The sequence below is a fragment of the Macaca thibetana genome, chromosome 14 (genome assembly GCF_024542745.1).
Source record: "Macaca thibetana thibetana isolate TM-01 chromosome 14, ASM2454274v1, whole genome shotgun sequence".
NCBI classification, from domain to species: domain Eukaryota; kingdom Metazoa; phylum Chordata; class Mammalia; order Primates; family Cercopithecidae; genus Macaca; species Macaca thibetana.
In genome coordinates, this window is record NC_065591.1 from 3,587,576 (window position 1) to 3,606,351 (window position 18,776).

Below are 18,776 nucleotides of genomic sequence, written 5' to 3' on the forward strand. Positions count from 1 at the left end.
GGAGACACGGTGGTGGGGGGAGACAAATTCCATTTGCGTTGGGAAATTATCCTCACATTTAAAAATCAATCTGGGGTCTTGAGGTTTGACATCATTTGGCTTGTGTTCCCCACCGAAATCTCACCTCTAATTGTCATCCCCACGTGTTGAGGGAGGAACCTGTAATCCCCATGTATTGAGGGAGGGAGGTGGTTGGATCATAGCGGCTTCCCATGCTGTTCTCATGATGGTGAGTGTGAGTTCTCACGAGATCTGATGGTTTTATTCTAAGTGTCTGGAAGTTCCTCCTTTGCTCGTCTCTCTCCTGCTGCCTTGTGAAGAAGGTGCTTACTTTCTCTTCACCTTCTGCCGTGACTATAATGTTCCTGGGGCCTCCGCAGCCCTATGGAACTGTGAGTCAATTAAACCTCTTTGCTTCATAAATTACCCAGTCTCAGGTATTTCTTTATAGCAGTGTGTAAATGGACTAATAAAAGGTTCCATCTGATTTTGCCGTGAATCTCACACTGTTATACAACTTTTATAATTTTTTTTTCACTGCAGATTCAAAGAATCCGTGGAGAGAAATCTTGCTGTGAATAATAAACCATAGGTCTGATTCAGGCTTTCATAACCAGGACCGTGGGTCCTGAGCATGCAGAACGGGGCTCCCCATGCTTCTCTGAGGGGTTTTACGTTTTTCCCTCCCAGCGCCTAATGGATGGTGTGTTCTCCTTCTCCACCTATCCAGACACCAGCTGGATGTCAAGAATTAATTCAGTTCTGACACTAACTACAAGTTTAAGGGCTCAGTCCCACAAGACGGCCCTCCATAAACGTCAAGTCCCCAGGCCACCCACACTTCTGTCCCATTTGGCTGTGAACTAGGGGTTCCCACCACCCCCTTTTTGGGTTCGATCACTTGCTAGAGTAGCTCAGAGAACCTAAGAAGGCATTTTAACTACTACCCCTGGCTTATTACAAAGTGTACAAACACACAGCTGATGAAGAGGTGCACTGGGCGAGGTCGGGAGGGCCCAGCCTGCAGGAGCTTCCGTCCCTGTGGAGTTGGGGGTGCGCCACCCTCCCAGCATGTGGATGTGCTTGTCAGCTCGGAAGCCTCCTGGCCCCGTTGTTGAGGGATTTTTATGGAAGTTTCATTACATAGGATGAAATCACTGACCATGGTGATCCGATTCCATCCTGCTGGTCAGCAGGGAGGCTGGGAATCCTGACCCTCAAGTCATGGTCTGATCCTTCCGGCCACCAGTCCCCATCCTGGAAGCTGCCTGGGAGTTGAGAGTCATTTCATTAGTGCTCCAGAGATACTCTTATCACCGAGGACATTCCAAGGGTTTTAGGAACTCTGCCAGGAATCAGGGACACAGAAGGAATTTTTAAATTATATCGTGTTCCTCACGGTAGTCTTCTTTCATTGCTATAAAGAAATAACTGTCTGGGTGAGGTGGCTCACGCCTGTAATCCCAGTACTTTGGGAAGCCAAGGTGGGTGGATCACCTGAGGTCAGGAGTTTGAGATTAGCCTGGCCAACACGGTGAAACCCCATCTCTACTAAAAATACAGAAATTAGCTGGATGTGGTCATGTGCACCTGTAATCCCAGCTACTTGGGAGGCTGAGGCAGGAGAATCACTGGAATTCTGGAGGTGGAGGTTGCAGTGAGCCAAGATGGCACCGTTGCACTCCAACCTGAAACTCTGTGTAAACTGTCTGAAAGAGTGAAACTGTCTGAAAAACAAAAACAAACAAACAACAGCAAAAAAACCTGAGACTGGCTGAGAGAAAAGAGGTTTAATTGGCCCACGGTTCTGCAGGCTGTACAGAAAATGTGGTGCCAGCATCGGCTCGGCGTCGAGGCCTCAGGGAGCTTGTTCTCGTGACAGAAGGTGAAGCAGGAGCAGGTGTTAGGTGGCCAGAGCGGGTGCAGGAGCGAGCAGGGGAGGAGTAGTTCCTGGCTCCCCCATGAACTAACAGAATGAGAACTGATTTACTACCTTGGGGAGTGCACCAGGCCCTTCAGGAGGGATCCGCCCCAGGACCCAAAGACCTCCCACCGGGCCCCACCTCCAACACCAGGGATCACATTTGAACATGAGGTTTGGAGGGGACATACATTCAAACCATGCCATTCCCCAATTCATCTCTGAGTCCTTGGGTAACAGGGTGGCTGTGGCCATCCAGCTGTTCTCAACAGCACAGCTTTGCTTCCGCTTCCTGTCCGGGTGATCAGGGCTCTTTGTGCTGCCGTCAGCAGCCACAAGCGCCTGGGCCTCCCTTCAGAAGTGGCCGATCCATAAGATGGGGCAGCCCTGACACGTTTCCACATGAGGCATGACCCTTGTCTCTGCCTTTCTGACCTGGGCTTGCTGTGCCCCAAGTTTACAGGCAGCGTTTCCTGTAGTGTATATGTGTTGGGTTATGTCAGTTAAGAGAAGCCGGAAACGGGTCATTTCTACTCCTGCACAGCATGTTGGCATCGTTCAGTGATTGCACTCACTTTAGCTTAGTCAACAGCGAGAGGCTGCATGTGTGTAATTGCAGCTGACTCTTGAGCAGCCTCAGTGGGTTCTCCACTCGGTGACTAGAGATTCCCCTGAAGCCCGAGATGTCATGGACGTCCACCCAGGACTAAGGCGATGCTGCGTCTGCATGTTTCTCGGTTCCGTTGTGACGTTGAGGCTGAGGTTGTTGGGATCCCCAGTGTGGACCATGTGTCAGATTCGGGGAGGGGTTTCGGTGGAGAAAAAGATGAGATGCCACTTGGAAGTTGGGTGGTTTAGAGCAAATCACTCATGGGTCCTGGCCTCAGTTTGCTTATCTGTAAAATGGGTATCCATTGGGAAAAAAATTGTCATTGAGGTCCAACTAAGGATCAGATACTTCAGGCACAGTAAAGTCAAGGTGCTGATCCCACAGACCTTACACTCCAGTGGGAGGTGATGGATCAGGAAGAATAAATCCACGCAGTTCATTTCAGGGGCTGATCATATCCATAACAGCAGGAAAACTGGGCGAGAAGACCAGAGAATCTGGGAGCCGCCTCTGCATCTGGCCCCAGTACCTGTAGCTGTGCAACCTCGAGCCAGCCACCCACGCTCTCTGAGCCCCAGATTCCCGGTCATCTAGTGAATGTTAGTGGTGACGTCCGGGAGTGGTGGTGAGGGCCAGAGAAGGTATTCATGGAACAGTGTGTGTGTTGTGAGTCTGGCCATCCACAAGTCCCCAGATTGACGTTGCAGCTGCTGCTCTGATTTCATTGTCATGAAATTGTTGCTGATACTTTCTGTTTGGTTTTTGTTTTGTTTTGCTTTTGAGACCGAGTCTCGCTCTGTCACCCAGGCTGGATTGCAGTGGTGTGATCTCGGCTCACTGCAGCCTCCGCCTGCTGGGTTCAAGTGATTCTCATGCCTCAGCCTCCTGAGTAGCTGGGATTACAGGTGCCCACCACCATGCCATGCCCAGCTAATTTTTGTATTTTTAGTAGAGACGGGTTTCACCATGTTGGCCAGGCTGGTCTTAAATTTCTGGCCTCAGGTGATCCACCTGCCTTGGCCTCCCAAAGTGCTGGGATTACAGGTGTGAGCCACCATGCCTGGCCAAAATTGTTGCTGGTACTTAGGTTTATTCATCTCCCCAGGCCACTGTCCCACCAGGTGACCCACTGCAAAGGCTGAGATTGACCCAGGAATTGACACATTAGGGGCAGGCATCAGTCTGGGCTCTTTGCTTCAGATAATTTCAGCATAATAGGGTGGGCTGCTTATGAAACGTTGGAGAAATAGCAAGAAAAAGGATTTGTGGTTCTAAGCCGGTGTCCTCTGTAGTCACGGGCTATAAATGTTTATGACTCTGGAATAAACACTCCCCGCTTGAATACTTTACCCTCCTGCCCAGAGATGCTATAGGCCTGAGCGGATTATTTTATATCTGGAAAGGGGACCCGTGGAATTGAATTCCCTGAGACTTTTAGGCTTAGCCACATGATTGTGAGCCTGAGAAGGCACCTGGCATCATTCTCAGCGGCTTCTGAAATCTGGACCAGAGGCGTGATTGGTTCCAGGGCATGGACACACAGAACCTGCTGTCCTGGAATCTAGAATCAGAGGTGGAAATTCTAAAATGGGCCTGTAGCTCTTCCTACCTGCTCTGTTCTGGGAAATGAATGCGTGCCCTTCTGACCAGCACACTGTCTCCCCAAACTCTGTGCAGCCTGCATTTCACAGAACTGTCTGATTTCACAGCTGGTTTATTTTGGCACTTGAAAACAAAACCCTACAAGTATCAGTCTGTGCACAAGAATTTTGTCTTTTGTCAAATAGCCGTTTTGTCTGGCATGGTGGAAAAAGGAGAATAGGGTTGTTTATTTGGAAGCGTTCCATGAGATGCGGCTTTCGGTTTCAGGATGAGCTCACCCACCCACTACTCTGCACTGTCATTTTACCCAGGGGCAGTTTTTGCTGGCCCTGAGCACACGTGTAACCGTGCAGGGTGACGGCATCAAGGGCAGTAAGGAGGGAGAGAGAAAGTGGACTTGTCTAGTGGCAGGTCTGTGCCAGGAGGCTTGCATTCAATGCTCGGGCCACTCTGGGAGGTGGTGCTGTTATCCCCATGGGGCAGATGAGGAAACTGAGGTGAGACAGGAAAGTGCCCAGCCCTGAGTTACCCTGTGAGTTGAGAGCGTTAGGGCTGGGATTGAAACAGAGGTCCCGACTCCAAACTGCTGAGACTCCTAAATGCTCAGTGTCCTTCCCAGACCTTCTGCAGCATCTCCAGCCCAGCGGGGTGCTGGGGGAGGGAGGAGGTGTTTTAGAGACCCACCAAGCCCGCTCCGACAGTGTTGCTTACTCCCTACATCCGAGGAAGACATGCCCCTCGGTCCATGCAATGATGTAATTTCCAGTTCAAAGGAGGCGCTGCTGTTTGCAGGGAAAAACAGTAGCTCCAGCGTTCTGGGTGGAGGTTGCGGGAGTACAGGAGGTGGGGCCTTTCCCAGGTGGGGCTTCTAAGGTGTCTTTTAACTAAGGTGGACGATGTAGGAGAAAAACCTGGTGTTTGGAGCAGCATCCTTGTTTACCAAAAATGCCTTGTCGAGAACTGATCGATTCCCCCGGGAGGAACCGTCACCATCCCGTTAGCTGGGGAGCCCATCACCGGGTGGGAGACCCCCAGCTCCTCACCTGCAGGATCTTCCCTTCCCCTTGCTCCTGTTTCTTTTTATGGTTTTTTGGCTAAACTGCTGCAGAATCTTGGCAAACGTGACGCTTAGGATGTTGTAGGCTCTGGGGTGCAAATACCAGTCATTTATTTAAAACTGGAAGAGTTTGCTGTGGGGTTCCCCGTCTTCTATGACATAGCCAAGGAACAGGCCCATTTTCCCTCTGAACAGCTGTGTGAAGCATTGACCTGTTTTCTTTCTCTCTTTTTTTTTTTTCCCCTGTGCCAGTTTCGATACAAGAAGCGGGTGTATAAACAAGCCAGTCTCGATGAGAAACAGTTGGCCAAGCTCCACACAAAGGTATGCAGGGAACGGGCTGTTATTTACACGTACGGCGTCCTCGTTGTTATCTTGTTGTGTTATCTTTAGACACTCCGCTTCCAGGGGCACCTGCTGTGTACCTGGCGTGGCATGTGGCCAGTCTGGGATGTACAGGCAGACCGGCCGCCACGGTGCACACTGCGGAGACCCACCCGGGAAGCAGCAGGGGCTGCTTGTTGTGGCTGTGGGGGCTCGGGGAAGGGGGGGCAGATCCCACTGGCTGCTACAGGGAGGATCAAAAGCGGTAGCTCCGAAGAGAGTGGGATCTAGACGCACGGCGTGGTGGAGGGAAGAGGGTCCATGCCGAGTCCCGTATTAGTGTTCTGCTGTTGTTGCTTCAGGAAAAACCTTGTGAAAGTGCTGTTGACGTAAACTGCACTGAAGTTAGACTGCAGGTGAGCAGCAAGGGCATTGCACACGGTGTTCACAACCTGGCAGAATGCACTATGCCTTGAGCTCAGAGTCCCACATAAGACATCCACGCCACGGACACCCTGCTGTTTCTCAGGGTGCTGTGTGAGTTGAGGAGGAGGCATGGAGAGGGGTCTGAGGCATAGGGTATGTGGGCCGAGCAGTTTGCTTAACTGACAGGAGGAGGAATCTGTAATACCCAGGAGGCTTTTGTCCCGGCCCCTGGTGCTGTTCCTAAGGAGAGCCCAAGAGCATTCCCTGCAGAGCATGGGGTGGAGAGTCGGGGCAGCTGCCTGAAGCGCTTCCCTTCGAGGGCCCTGGTGCTCTCCAGGTGAGCTTCCCTGCAGCTGCGAGCTCACCAATGGCTTTCTCAGCCAGCAGGATCCGCTCGGGTTTTGTTTGGCTGCCCCCACTTCTTACATCAGATGGATGCAAGGATTCTGTTTGGTTGGTTTGTTTGAGACAGAGTTTTGCTGTGCTGCCCAGGCTTCAGTGCAGTGGCATAATCTTGGCTCACTGCAACCTCTGCCTCCCGGGTTCCAGCGATCCTTCTGCCTCAGCCTCCCGAGTGGCTGGGATTACAGGCACGCACCACCATGGCTGGCGATTTTGTATTTTTAGTAGTGATGGGGTTTTGCCATGTTGGCCAGGTTGGTCTCAAACTCCTGACCTCAGGTGATCCATCCACCTCGGCCTCCCAAAGTGCTGGGATTACAGGCGTGAGCCACTGTGCCCGGCGGGATTCTTACTGTACTCACTGGGTTCTAATCTGTCATTATCATTATTGATTTTTGTGCTCAGGTTGTCCAGATGTGGCCGGCAGTTGCCCTTCCTCTGGTGCTCTGCCCTGTGGCGCGTCCCCAGCATCCTGGACGCACCGGCCACTTTCTGGCACAAGATGCTCTGGGCTCTTCCTATCCTTCCCCTGCCTCTGCCCTGGAGTTTGCCTGGAAAGCGGCATTCAGACAGCAAGGTCTGGGTGCTTCTGGGTTTTTTTTTTTTTAATCACCCTCTGATGTGCAGATAAAAACGTATTTGTGAATTTTAAAAATGCTGATTTGTAAATAACAATGCAGGGTTTCAGTGACATCATGTGTAGGTCGTGCGTTTTGGGGCATTGGATCAGGTCTGGTTCTGGACTCTACAGAAAACGGTCAGGTGGAAATCCCACCTGTGCCAGGAGGCTGAGAGGCCCAGGAACCTGCTGTGTCAGAAGCCACCTTTGTCCCCTTTCTTTATTTTGAGAGAGGTACAGAGTAGGGACAAAGAATTAGGCTGGTGAGGAGTGTTAGACGCAGCAGGCAGAGGGGTGCCAAGTCCCACAGTCCTGCTCAGACAGCCCAGGCTGGCTCTGGATGGGCAGAGGATCATGACTTTTCTTACAGCGAGGCTGGGAGGGTAGGAAAGTTCCCACCCCGTCAGGTTGAGCTGCGGACCATCATGACCTCACAGCAAATGAGCCCCGCCCTTCACCTTGAGCCACTCGGGGACCAGGCTTCGCTGTTTTCTGCCTGTGTGGCCACGGGGTTCACCACAAAGTGGGTTAAATACCAATCCGCGGGCCTCACTCTGTGGCGATGGAGGCAGGAGGCTGGCCCTGGAAACTGGAGATTTGAAAAGTGCTCCAGCAGCCCGGCTGTCTCTTCCAAAAGCAGAGGAACATCCGTAGCTCTCAGCAAAGTATCTGAGGCCATTTGCGCTGCTTTTACGAAATACCTTGGGTAACTTATAAACCACAAAAGTGTGTCTCTCACCATTCTGGAGGCTGGAAGTCTGAGATCGTGGCATCGGCAGGTTCAGCATCTGGCGAAGGCCTAGTTCCTGGTTGGGATGGCCATCGTCTTGCTCTGCCTTCACGCGGGAGAAAGGGGCAAGGGAGCTTTCTGGGACGTCTTCTGTAGTGACACTACTCCCATTCACGAGGGCTTCACCCTCCTGACTTTGTCACCTCCCAAAGGCCTTACCTCTCAATGCTATTACGTCGGAGATTATTCAACTTAGGAATTTTTGGGGGATGCACACAGTAAGTCCGTAGCACCAGGATGGTGAAGAGTGAGGGGATTTTAAACATTCATCCAGGACAGGCTGATGATTTAAACATTCATCCAGGACTTGCCTTGTGCCAGACACTGTGCTCAGCCTGTGGTTCCAAAAGCCTCAGCTCCAGGAGCCTCAGGGCTTGCAGTGCGCCCTGGCGAGAGTGGGTCTCCCGAGTGTACCAGTCAGGAACTTTCCCAGACCCTGGAAGGACATTTGTTTTTCTTTCTTGAGACAGGTCTTGCTCTGTTGCCCAGGCTGGAGTGCAGTGGCATGAACACAGCTCACTGCAGCCTTGGCTCAGGTGATCCTCTTGCCTCAGCCTCCCGAGTAGCTGGAATCACGTGTTCCACCACATCTGGCTAATTTTTAATTTTTATTTATTTATTTATTTATTTATTTATTTATTTATTTATTTATTTTGAGACGGAGTCTCGCTCTGTCGCCCAGGCTGGAGTGCAGTGACGTGATCTCGGCTCACTGCAAGCTCCGCCTCCCGGGTTTACGCCATTCTCCTGCCTCAGCCTCCCGAGTAGCTGGGACTACAGGCGCCCGCCACCTCGCCCGGCTAGTTTTTTGTATTTTTTAGTAGAGATGGGGTTTCACCATCTTAGCCAGGATGGTCTCAATCTCCTGACCTCGTGATCAGCCCGTCTCGGCCTCCCAAAGTGCTGGGATTACAGGCTTGAGCCACCGCGCCCGGCCATAATTTTTTGATTTTTTTGTAGAGATGGGGTCTTACTTCGTTACTCAGGTTGGGACATTTCTTATAAAGATGTTCGAATTGTATTGTTTTTCCTTCTAGACCAATCTGAAGAAATGCATGGATCACATTCAGCATCGCTCGGTGGAGAAGATCGCCAAGATGCTGGACCGAGGCCTGGATCCCAATTTCCACGACCTCGAGACCGGAGGTGGGCACTCGCTAGAGGGGACCTTACCAGGCTTTACGGAAGCATAGAAAAGGCCAGCCCGCTGCTCAGGCTACCCGTGAATGACGCGGCCGTTACGTTTTACTTGGTTTTGCTTGGTGTTTACAGGTGCATTCTCACTCTCCTGGCTTCTCAGTCAGCAGGGGCTGAGTCCGTCTTGTCCATGGGGCATCCCCAGCGTCTTGCACGGGGCCTGGAGCACGGCAGGTGCTCAGTGCAGAATTGTTGAGGAAGTGAATGAATGAGCAGATGACACGCATGTGTTGTGCCCCTGTGTGCCAGCCTTGGATCTTTGGAGACACATATGTTTGTAAAGGCGGAGGATGTGTGTTTCTGCCTTCCGCTGGGCACGGGCAGCCCAGCAGACAGGCATCTGCACACACGCATCTTCTTATTCCCCTGCTGGAAACCGCATTCCTAACGAGTGTGGGCCTCTAAGCATCGGTCGGGAAAGACAGCCCAGGCCCTTGGTGGTTCCACGAGTGTGTCTTTGCAGCGTGACCGTCCTGTGCACCAAAGGGTTCAGTGCCAGCCCCCGCCTCCACTCAGCGTCAATAGCAACACCTAGTTGTGACAACCAACAGTGTCTCCAGACATCACCCACTGTCCCTGGGTGTGAGCACTGTCACCCCAGGTGACAGTCCCTTGCCAGCAGGGCACCAGCTGGAGTTGGCAGGCAGAGGTTAGGTCTTATGGAGAACCAAGAGAGGCGGAGCTGAGGGTCTCCATAGCAACTCAGAGTATGCCCCCTCAGGTGGGCTATCCTGGGCTGGGAACACTCCTCCTGGGCTCAGGGCAGTGGGCACCTCCCTCCCCTCTTGTCTTGAGTGTGCCAGCCCTGCTTCTGGCCCCCGCATGGTGTGCCGTCGTCACGTACTGGTGTCACACCTCCAAAATATAAAATACACAACAAATGTGTTTGTCAACTGAAGGATGCCACTTTCTCATCATTTGTGGGAACCCCTCAGACCTCTGAACGCCGGGGGAGACGCTGCTGGGTGTGGATCCAGCCTGCACACCTCTGCCTGAGCACTGCTGGAGGACTGTCCTTGCCTCTTTGCAGTTGTCTGTGTCTCTTAGGCTTCACTGTGAGCGGCAGGAGGAGCCGGCACGGGAGCTTTGATGCCTGTGACATCAGGAGGCAGGACTGCATGAGCGTGGCTCGGAGGGGCAGAGTGCACCCAGCGGGTAGGGAAAGGATAGGAAGGTGAGTGCCCGTCTACAGCTGAGCAGGCCCCAGGCCCTGCGCCGATCCTCCATGAGTCAGGGAAGCCTGAGGGTCTGTGTGCAGGGCAGTGACGTGGACAAGGCCGAGCTTTCGCTGGAGGTCTGGGCAGTCCCAGCTGATGGCATGAAGCAGGAGGCTGAGTGGGGCTTGTGTTGCTGGGGACATCTGGAGAGGAGGAGAGCGGAAAGGCAGTGATGGGGACAAGGGCATGTGGCAGGCAGGAGTAGTAGAGTCTAGGCCTGCAGGGCATCTGGAGGGTGGTGGGCAGCTGCAGGGCTTCATCTTATGTGAGTGGTGGCCCTCAGCCGTGGGGCCGGCAGTGGGAGGAGGAGAGGAGCTGAGGTGGGAAGCAGAGAGGCCTGACCCGGGCATGGTGGTGTGACGGAGAGCGTGCAGGTCTGCAGGCAGCTCGGGAGAGCCCTGGCCAGTCGGCCTTCCCCGATGTGGACGCATTCTGTGCTGCGCTGACGTGGCAGTTTCTCTCTGGCGATGGCCTCTGCACCAGCTCCTGGCTCTGTGAGGACTTGAGCCCTTTCCATCTGAGGCTGTGAAAGTAAATGGACCCAGGGGCTCCTGAGCTTGACCTTGAGCCTCGGAGCACCTCCACGGGCAGCCTTCATCCTGAGCTGCTGACCCGGACTCTCCCTGGAGACAGCCTTTGGCCGTGGCTCCCACCATCCTGGCAGAGCCACTTATGTCTTCATCCTGGCCTCATCCAGGGCTGTTTCTAATGCTGCTGTGGGGTAACCAGGCAGCGTGGCCCTCTGTCTCGCCTTGGCCTGGCCGGCAGTAGAAGGAGGCTGGGAGTCCCTTCTGAGCTGCTGTGCTCCTCTCTTCCTCATGTGCCCGCTGTAATTGGCCCCCGTCCCAAGCCAGGCCTCCCCCGGCTTCCTTCACCAGACTCTTGTTGGTGTCTTGACTTTAAGAGTTCTGAAATGACTGTTATTCCAGAATAGACCCTCAATTTGCTGCTAAAAACGCATCAGTGCAGACTCTGAACAGGTAAGCAGCGATTTCTCTGGGCCCTGCCTGGAGTTAAAGCTGCTGCCACTCGAATCCTGGATTAGGCCGGTGCCAAACATCAAGTTCATAGTTGTTAGAGCCATTGTGGAGGTGCGTAATTAAAGAGGGAGAAAGACCTGACCACGTTCCCCAGAACTCAGGAGAGACGGCTCGGGAGCCTGTTCCGTGGAGATGGTAGCACGGAGTTACCTTTCGAAAGTTCTGAAATATTCTCATGATGACAAGCCTCCGGGCTGGTTTACTGATGACAAGGACCAAACCCAGAGAAGACACAGGAACTCCTGCTGTCATCAGGTCCCTGACAAGTGGCTCCTGGGAAAGATCACTCACTTAAGGACAGGCGTTCTAGGGTCTCCAGCAAAGGCAGAGACCCGTGGGGCCGGGGCCTGGGACGGGGCCCCGGTGGGTCTGGTGCTCAAAGACAGAATGCGTGCGTGCTTCCTTACAGGACACTTCCCTGCATCACCCAGGGAGACGATGAGCACACACAGAGGTTGGGGGTTTATTTTGTTTTGGTTTTGGCCTCGACAGAAATCATTACCCCTCCCCTCCTCTTTCCTTTTTTTTTTTTTTTTTTTTTTTTTTTTTTTTGAGACAGGGTCTCCCTCTGTTACCCAGGCTGGAGTGTAGTGGCGCAATCTCAGCTCCCTGCAGCCTTGACCTCCCAGGTTCAGGTGATTCTCCCACCTCAGCCTCCCAAGTAGCTGGGACTGCAGGCATGTGCCACCACGCCAAGCTATTCTTTGTAGAGATGGGGTTTTGCCATGTTACCCAGGCTGGTCTCAAACTCCTGAGCTCAGGTGATCACCGGCCTCGGCCTCCCAAAGTGCTGGGATTACAGGTGTGAGCTACCGCGCCTGGCCTCTCCCCTCCTCTTCCCTCCCCTTCCTTCTTCTTGGGACAGGATCTCCTTCTGTCACCCAGGCTGGCACGATCACAGCTCACTGCAGCCTTGACCTCCTGAACTCAGTTGATCCTCCCGCCTCAGCCTCTTGAATAGCTGGGACTACAGGTACATGCCACCATACTCGAAATTCTGCCGCTGGAATTCTGGATTAGGCCGGTGCCAATGCAGAAAGTCCATAGTTGTTGTGAACCACTGCGAAGCAGCAGAATTAAAGGAGAAAGACCTGACCGTGTTTCCCAGAACTGAGTAGAAACGGCTTGGGAGCCTGATCCGTGGAGACAGTAGCACAGAGTTACCTTATGAATGTTCTGAAATATTCTCACGATGACAAGCCTCTGGGCTAATTTTTATATTTTTTTGTAGAGATGAGGGTCTCCCCATGTGACCCAAGCTGGTCTTCAACCTCCTGGGCTCAAGCAGTCGTCCTGCCTCGGCCTCCTGAAGTGTTTGGATTACAGGCGTGAGCCACTGAGCCCAGCCTCTTATTTTCAATTTTAAAATTTAAAGCAGAATTATGGAATCAGTTCTCCCCTGATTGTTGCCAAACGGCAATTTTATGAATCAGTTTTTCTTCTCGTAGTGGCTCATATTTCTCTATAAAGCAGAACTTCCTCTTCTCCTGCCTCCCTTTTGTGAAATGAGCAGAGCGGATTTTTTAGAGCAGTTTTAGGCTGACAGAAAATTGCATGTGAGTTCCCATATTGTCCCCTCCCCCAGTTTCCCATGTTAGTAATATCTTGCTTTAGTGTGGCACATGTGTTACAATCAGTGAACCAATAGTGATCCTAAAGTCAGAGCTTACACGACGGTTCGTGCTTGGTGTAGCACCCACTAGTGATCCTAAAGTCGAGCTTACACGAGGATTTATGCCTGGAGTTGTACCCACGAGTGATCCCAAAGTCCAGAGCTTATATGAGGGTTCAAGCTTGGTGTTGTACATTCTGTCACTTTTGCCAGATGTCCTGTATCCACCATCACAGTATCATAAAGATCAGCTTCACGGCCTGAGAGCTCCTCTGTGCCCCTGTTCATCCCTGAGTCCCTGGCAGCTGCTGACCCTTTTTGTTTTGTTTTGTTTTGGTTTTTTTTGAGACTGAGTCTCTCTCTGTCGCCCAGGCTGCAGTGCGGTGGCACAATCTTGCCTCACTGCAACCTCCGCCTCCCGCGTTCAAGCGATTCTCCTGCCTCAGCCTCCCAGTAACTGGGATTACAGACATGTGCTACCATGCTCAACTAATTTTTTTATTTGTAGTATAGATAGGGTTTCACTACATTGGCCAGGCTGGACTCACATTCCTGACCTCAGGTGATCTGCGCACCTCGGCCTCCCAAAGTGCTGGGATTACAGGCATGAGCCACCACACCCAGCCTTGCTGACCCTTTCACATTCTCCTTTTCCAGAATGTTCTAGAGCTGGAATCTTATAATCACACAGTGTGCTTCAGATCGGCTTCTTTCACTTGGCAGCACGTGCGGAAGGTGCCTCCAGGCCTTTCACAGCTTGGAAGCATGTTTCCTGTTTGCGCTGGACAATGTTCCATTTTCCCACGTACCGCGGTTTGCTTATCCACTCGCCTTCTAAAGGACGTCTGGGCTGCTTCCAGCTTTTGGCAATTGTGGGTCAAGCTGCCATAAACGCCTGTATGCAGGTTTTTGTACAGGTAAAACTAACAGCGATCATATACACTGACATATTTTTGTAAGGCCAAAAACATTATGTATGGCAAATAAAAAGGGAAAAGGGGTAACTAAGGCAGAAAGTTCCGAAACTGAAGGCCAAGTGCAGACCCACGGGTCGGCTGCAGACAGCGCAGGTGGCCCTGGCCTCACACCACTCTGCTTCCCAACTTCTGCGCCTGCCACCAGTGTCTCAAGAATTCTCACTTGTTTTCTCAAATCAGGAGAGAAACCAGCAGTGCTGACGGAGGGGCAGCGAAGTGGGGACCCAGGGTGATGAGGGAAAAGAGAAAAGTAAGCCCGGGTGGGTGCTCTCAGAAACAAAGGTAGCTGTAATTCCATAACAATGGCTTATAGCAACCCTCAGGCACACACAGAGCGAATATCAGGGGAGACAAGCTAAACGGAAGCTCTGGTGAGAAGCCAGAGCCCCGTGTTGCCAGGGAAGACACCACCTTCACTTTGTTTCTGTCAAGGCAGAGTAGGAGAAGGCAGAGTGGGAAGGACAGATATGCATCCTCCTGACTGAAACGCCGACACTACCCGGCCACACGGATGACACCACTGTTAGAGACGCTGGGCTTCAGAGGTGCAGGACCAGGGAGCCCTATGTTGGAACTGCAGAGGTGACCCTTCCAATGCCCAGCTCAATGCCAGGCCATGGAGAGCCCCAGAGAGGAGACTTTAACCCCCCGCTTCTCTGCAGCCGGCTGTGTGAAGACCAGGTTAAAGAACCTCTCTCAGCTTCCATCCTCTTGTCTCCTAAACTGAATGATAACAGGGCAGGAAAAGGTGAGCATTAGATGAGCAGTGTGGTGCTATCAGGCTATTTTCACATTGCTGTAAAGAAATACCTGAGGCTGGGTAGTTTATAAAGAAAAGAGATTTAATTGGCTCTAGGTTCTTCAGGCTGTACAGGAAACTGGTGGCATCTGCTTCTGGGGAGGCCTCTGGGAGCTTTTACTCATGGCGGAAGGCAGAGGAAGAGCAGGCGCATCGCATGGCGAAAGCAGGAGAGAGAGAGGGAGGTGGGGAGGGGGAGAGAGAGAAGGGGAGAGGGGGAGAGAGAGAGAGAAGGGGAGAGGGCGAGAGAGAGAGAGAGACGGGCAGAGGAGGAGAGAGAGTGAGAAGGGGAGAGAGGGAGAGAGAGAGAGGTGCCACACTTTTAAACAATCAGATCTTGTAAGAGTTCACTCACTTTTGCCAGGACAGCACCAAGGAAGGGGATGGTGCTAAACCATGACAAATCCATCCCCAGGATCCAGTCACTTCCCACCAGGCCCCACCTCCAACCCTGGAGATTACATTTCCACATGAGATTTGGGCAGGACACCCATCCAAACCATATCAGTGGTTAAGCCTGTGGGACATGTGCCACCCTTAATAGAGTTTCCAGAATGTTCCTGTCATCGGCATCAACTACAGCAGCTCAATCAATGTTGTTTTCTCCTGGTTTTGGACGCAGAGGGAGAAATATAGGGTTGGCTCTGGCAGGCTGCCTCCAGGAAACAGGCAGGGTGACCAATGTGTCCAGTTTTCCTGGGACTGCCCTGGTTTTAGTGCCGAATGCCCCATATCCTGGGAAGCCTGGTGGTCCCAGGGAGACTGGCACTGTCACCCACCCTACCAGTAATAAGGGCACTTGAGAGTGATAGCTGCAGTCTGTTGGTGACCTGCTGTGCTCCAGCAGCAAACAGGGCCTTGCCAGGCCTCGGCTCGGTAATCAAGGGGGGGTCCCCTGCAGGCACCACTGTCTTGGGAGGAATCTGAAGCTCTGAGAGCCCAGCTGAGCGGCCGCCAGGGCTGATGTCTGCGTCCCCCATACTGTTGAGCCCTAATCCCCTAGGTGATGGTATTAAGAGGGTGGGGCCCTTATGAATGGGATTAGTGCTCTTACAAAAGAGGCCGAGAGAGCTCCCTCGCCCCTTCCACCCTGTGAGGCCGCAGCAAGAAGGTGGCCTCTGTGAGCCAGGTAGACACACGCCAAATCTGCCAGCACCTTGATCTTGGACTTCCAGCCTCGTGAGCAATACGTGTCTGTCACTTCTAAGCCACCTAGCTTCTGGCATCTTGTTACCACAGCCCAGTCTAGCAGTCGCTGAGTCATTGCGGAGGGCAGAGGCAGAGCCTGGGCTCCGCTTGCCCTTGGAGGTCCCTGCTCTCAACTCCTGGGGGAAAAGACAGTGGGACAAACAGGGGTCTCTTAGCATTAGCCGGCCTGGCTAGACATGGATGACCCAGGTAGGGGACAAGCTGTTCACATTCCCACTTTCCTCCTGGTTGTCGACCACAGCCTGGGCATGTTCCCATCCCATATTTTAGCCTCTCCACAGTGAGTTTGGTGACTTCTCAAAGCCACCTGGGGAGCAGCAGAGTCTGTGCTTAGAGTTGAAAGCAGCCTTTTTGCTAAGCTCAGGAAATGACGCCTTGCTCAGTCCCAGGCCCTGCAGACCTGGGCCCCATGTCCCTGTTTTGGGACTGGACATGGGGCGGGAGCAGAGAGAAGCAGCCCTCTAGACTGAGATAATTAAATCCCAGTGGAATGACCTGTCAGTGAAAACATAACAGCCTGTGTGATTGCAGGCGACCATCTGGTACCTGTTCTAAATGTAAATTTTATTAAGTAACGGTGATGAAAGTAGTGTTAAAAAAAAAACAAAGACTTCCCCCACCAGAGTCTCAGGGCTCGTCTCCTGCTTTGGTTGGAACCTCTGAGATGAGACCAGTCGTGTTTCCAAGCCCCGAACAGAAAGTGAACCTGACAATTTGAACAAAACTTAGGTTGGCCCTTTTATCTTGCACCATTGTCTCCAAATTTGAGAGAAGCCTTAGGAACCGCAACAGAGGTCTGGTTAATAAAGCTAGAAATGCCTTTCGACTCTTTAAGTATCTGGATGAGAAGTCAGAAAGAGAGGGTTCCTTTGTGAAGCCCGATTCCGCAGAGCACCTGTGATGCGTGTGGACCTCACTGATGAAATCCAGTTACTGAATCTGTTTCCAGGGCGGTGGTGCACTCATTGCCTATGAGGCTGAGCTCCTCCAGTTCGGCCACCCCCCATCCCCGGCTCCCCCTTCTTGCTGCTGTGGGGCTTTGTCGCCGGGGAGCCCCTTCCCACCTCCCGCACCACCCAGTTAGGAGGCCTCAAGGACATTCTGGGTCCTGGTGCACCGACTACCTTCAGGGCATCGTTGTGAAGAGCGGAAGGGGCTTGTTTGATGCGTGCAATGACTGACAGTTCATGCTCCGCAGTCTCACCTTGGCCCCTGAGTGAATCACCCAGTGCGATTCCCCAGAACTAACAGCACCTGGGAAGGTGAGGCAATTCAAGAGAATATGGTTCTGGAACCCCGTCAACCTCCGTCTGCAGAGGGTGAGAGGTGCAGAAATTACCCAGTGCCAATGAAGGAGCTGGAAGACGTCGAGTAAATAACTCCCTTTGCTACTGGTGAATATATTTGGGTGCCTTTGGTTTGTTCGGTACAATTCCTTATAAAAAGAGACCTGTTTTTAAGGGTCCAATTATTTCAAATACAGTGTCTCATTATTTCAGGGTTTTTCTTACACACACCCTGCCATGCTCTTAGATGGAGCAAGGTGCCGTGCCTTCAGTAAGGAAAATGTGGTAGAGGGAGTGGCGAGGGTGGGGGTGACACGGAGGCAGGGGCCAGGGTCCTCAGGAGCCCCTCTTGGGGTCGGGGACAGAGCCCAGTTTTAGGTTGGCAGAAAAATCAGGCAGAAGGTACAGAGTTTTCCCCTGTGCACTTTCACTTCCAGCTCCCCTGTTGTTGACAGCTTGCACTGGTTTAGGGCATTTGTTACAATAACTGAAGTCCGTAGTTTACATGAGGGTCCGTGCTTGGTGCTGCTCATGTTGTGGGTTTGGACAGATGCATCCTGTCCTGTACCCATCGTTATAGAATCACACAGCCTAGCTTCCTTGCCCTAAAACTGCTCTGTGCTCCACCTATCCATCCCTCCCTTGCCGTCTAACCCCTCACAACCACTGATTTTTTTTTTTTTTTTTGAGACGGAGTCTTGCTGTGTCACCCAGGCTGGAGTGCAGTAGCATGATTTCAGCTCACTGCAACCTCTGCCTCCCGGGTTCAAGCGATTCCCCTGCCTCACCCTCCTGAGTAGCTGAGACGAAGGCGTGTGCTACCACGCTCAGCTAATTTTTGTATTTTTAGTAGAGACGGGATTTCACCGTGTTAACCGGGATAGTCTCGATCTCCTGTCCTCAAGATCTGCCCGCCTCGGCCTCCCAGTGTACTGGGATTACAGGCACGAGCCACCGCGCCTGACCAACCACTGGCTGTGTAGTTTTGCCTTTTCTAGAATGTCATCAAGTTGGAATCACACAGCATGCAGACTTTTCAGATGTTTCATTCATTTGGCAATATGCATTTAAGCTTCCTTCGTGTTGTGTCGTGGCTTGACAGCTCGTCTCTCTTTAGTGTTGAACAGCATCTTGCTGTCTGCATGTGTCACGGATAATTTATCCACTCAGCTACTGAAGGACCTCTGGATTGTTTGCCGTTTTGGGCAATGGTGAATAAAGCTGCTGTCAACACTAACACTGAGATTTCTGTGTGGGCGTAAGTTTTCAGCTCATTCAGGGAGACACCTAGGAGCTGAGTTGCTGGATCGTGGAGTATGTGCATGTTTACTTGTGTGTGAACTCGTCACACTGTCTTCCAAAGTGACTGCACCATTTGGCACTCCTGCCAGCAATGTTGAGAGTTCCTGTTGCTCCACATCCTCACCAGCATTTGATGTCAGTGTTCTAGATTTTCATCATTCTGACAATTGCGTCGAGGTATTTTTTTTTTTTTTTTTCCAAGACGGGGACTTACTCTGTCTCCCAGGCTGGAGTGCAGTGGTGTGATCATGGTTCACTGAAAACTTGATCTCAGCTCAAGTGATCCTCCTACTTCAGCCTCCTGAGTAACTGGGACTACAGGCGTGTGCCACTATGCCTGGTACTTTTTAAAATTTTTAGTAGAGGCGAGGCCTTATGTTGCCCAG

The 18,776-nt window shown here is 52.2% G+C and overlaps 2 protein-coding genes across 3 annotated transcripts in view; one reads left to right on the plus strand and one right to left on the minus strand.

The window, feature by feature from the left end:
* Nucleotides 1–18,776, minus strand: part of NADSYN1 (NAD synthetase 1) — a 559,458-nt gene that overhangs the window by 331,856 nt on the left and 208,826 nt on the right. The window lies entirely within an intron of this gene.
* The window catches only part of SHANK2 (SH3 and multiple ankyrin repeat domains 2), a 666,329-nt gene that overhangs the window by 106,396 nt on the left and 541,157 nt on the right, over nt 1–18,776 (plus strand). For both annotated transcript variants that reach the window (XM_050758103.1, XM_050758102.1), the window contains exons 5-6: nt 5,443–5,514; nt 8,789–8,897. In XM_050758103.1, the coding sequence (XP_050614060.1) occupies nt 5,443–5,514; nt 8,789–8,897 (181 nt within the window). The remainder of the gene's footprint in view (nt 1–5,442; nt 5,515–8,788; nt 8,898–18,776) is intronic.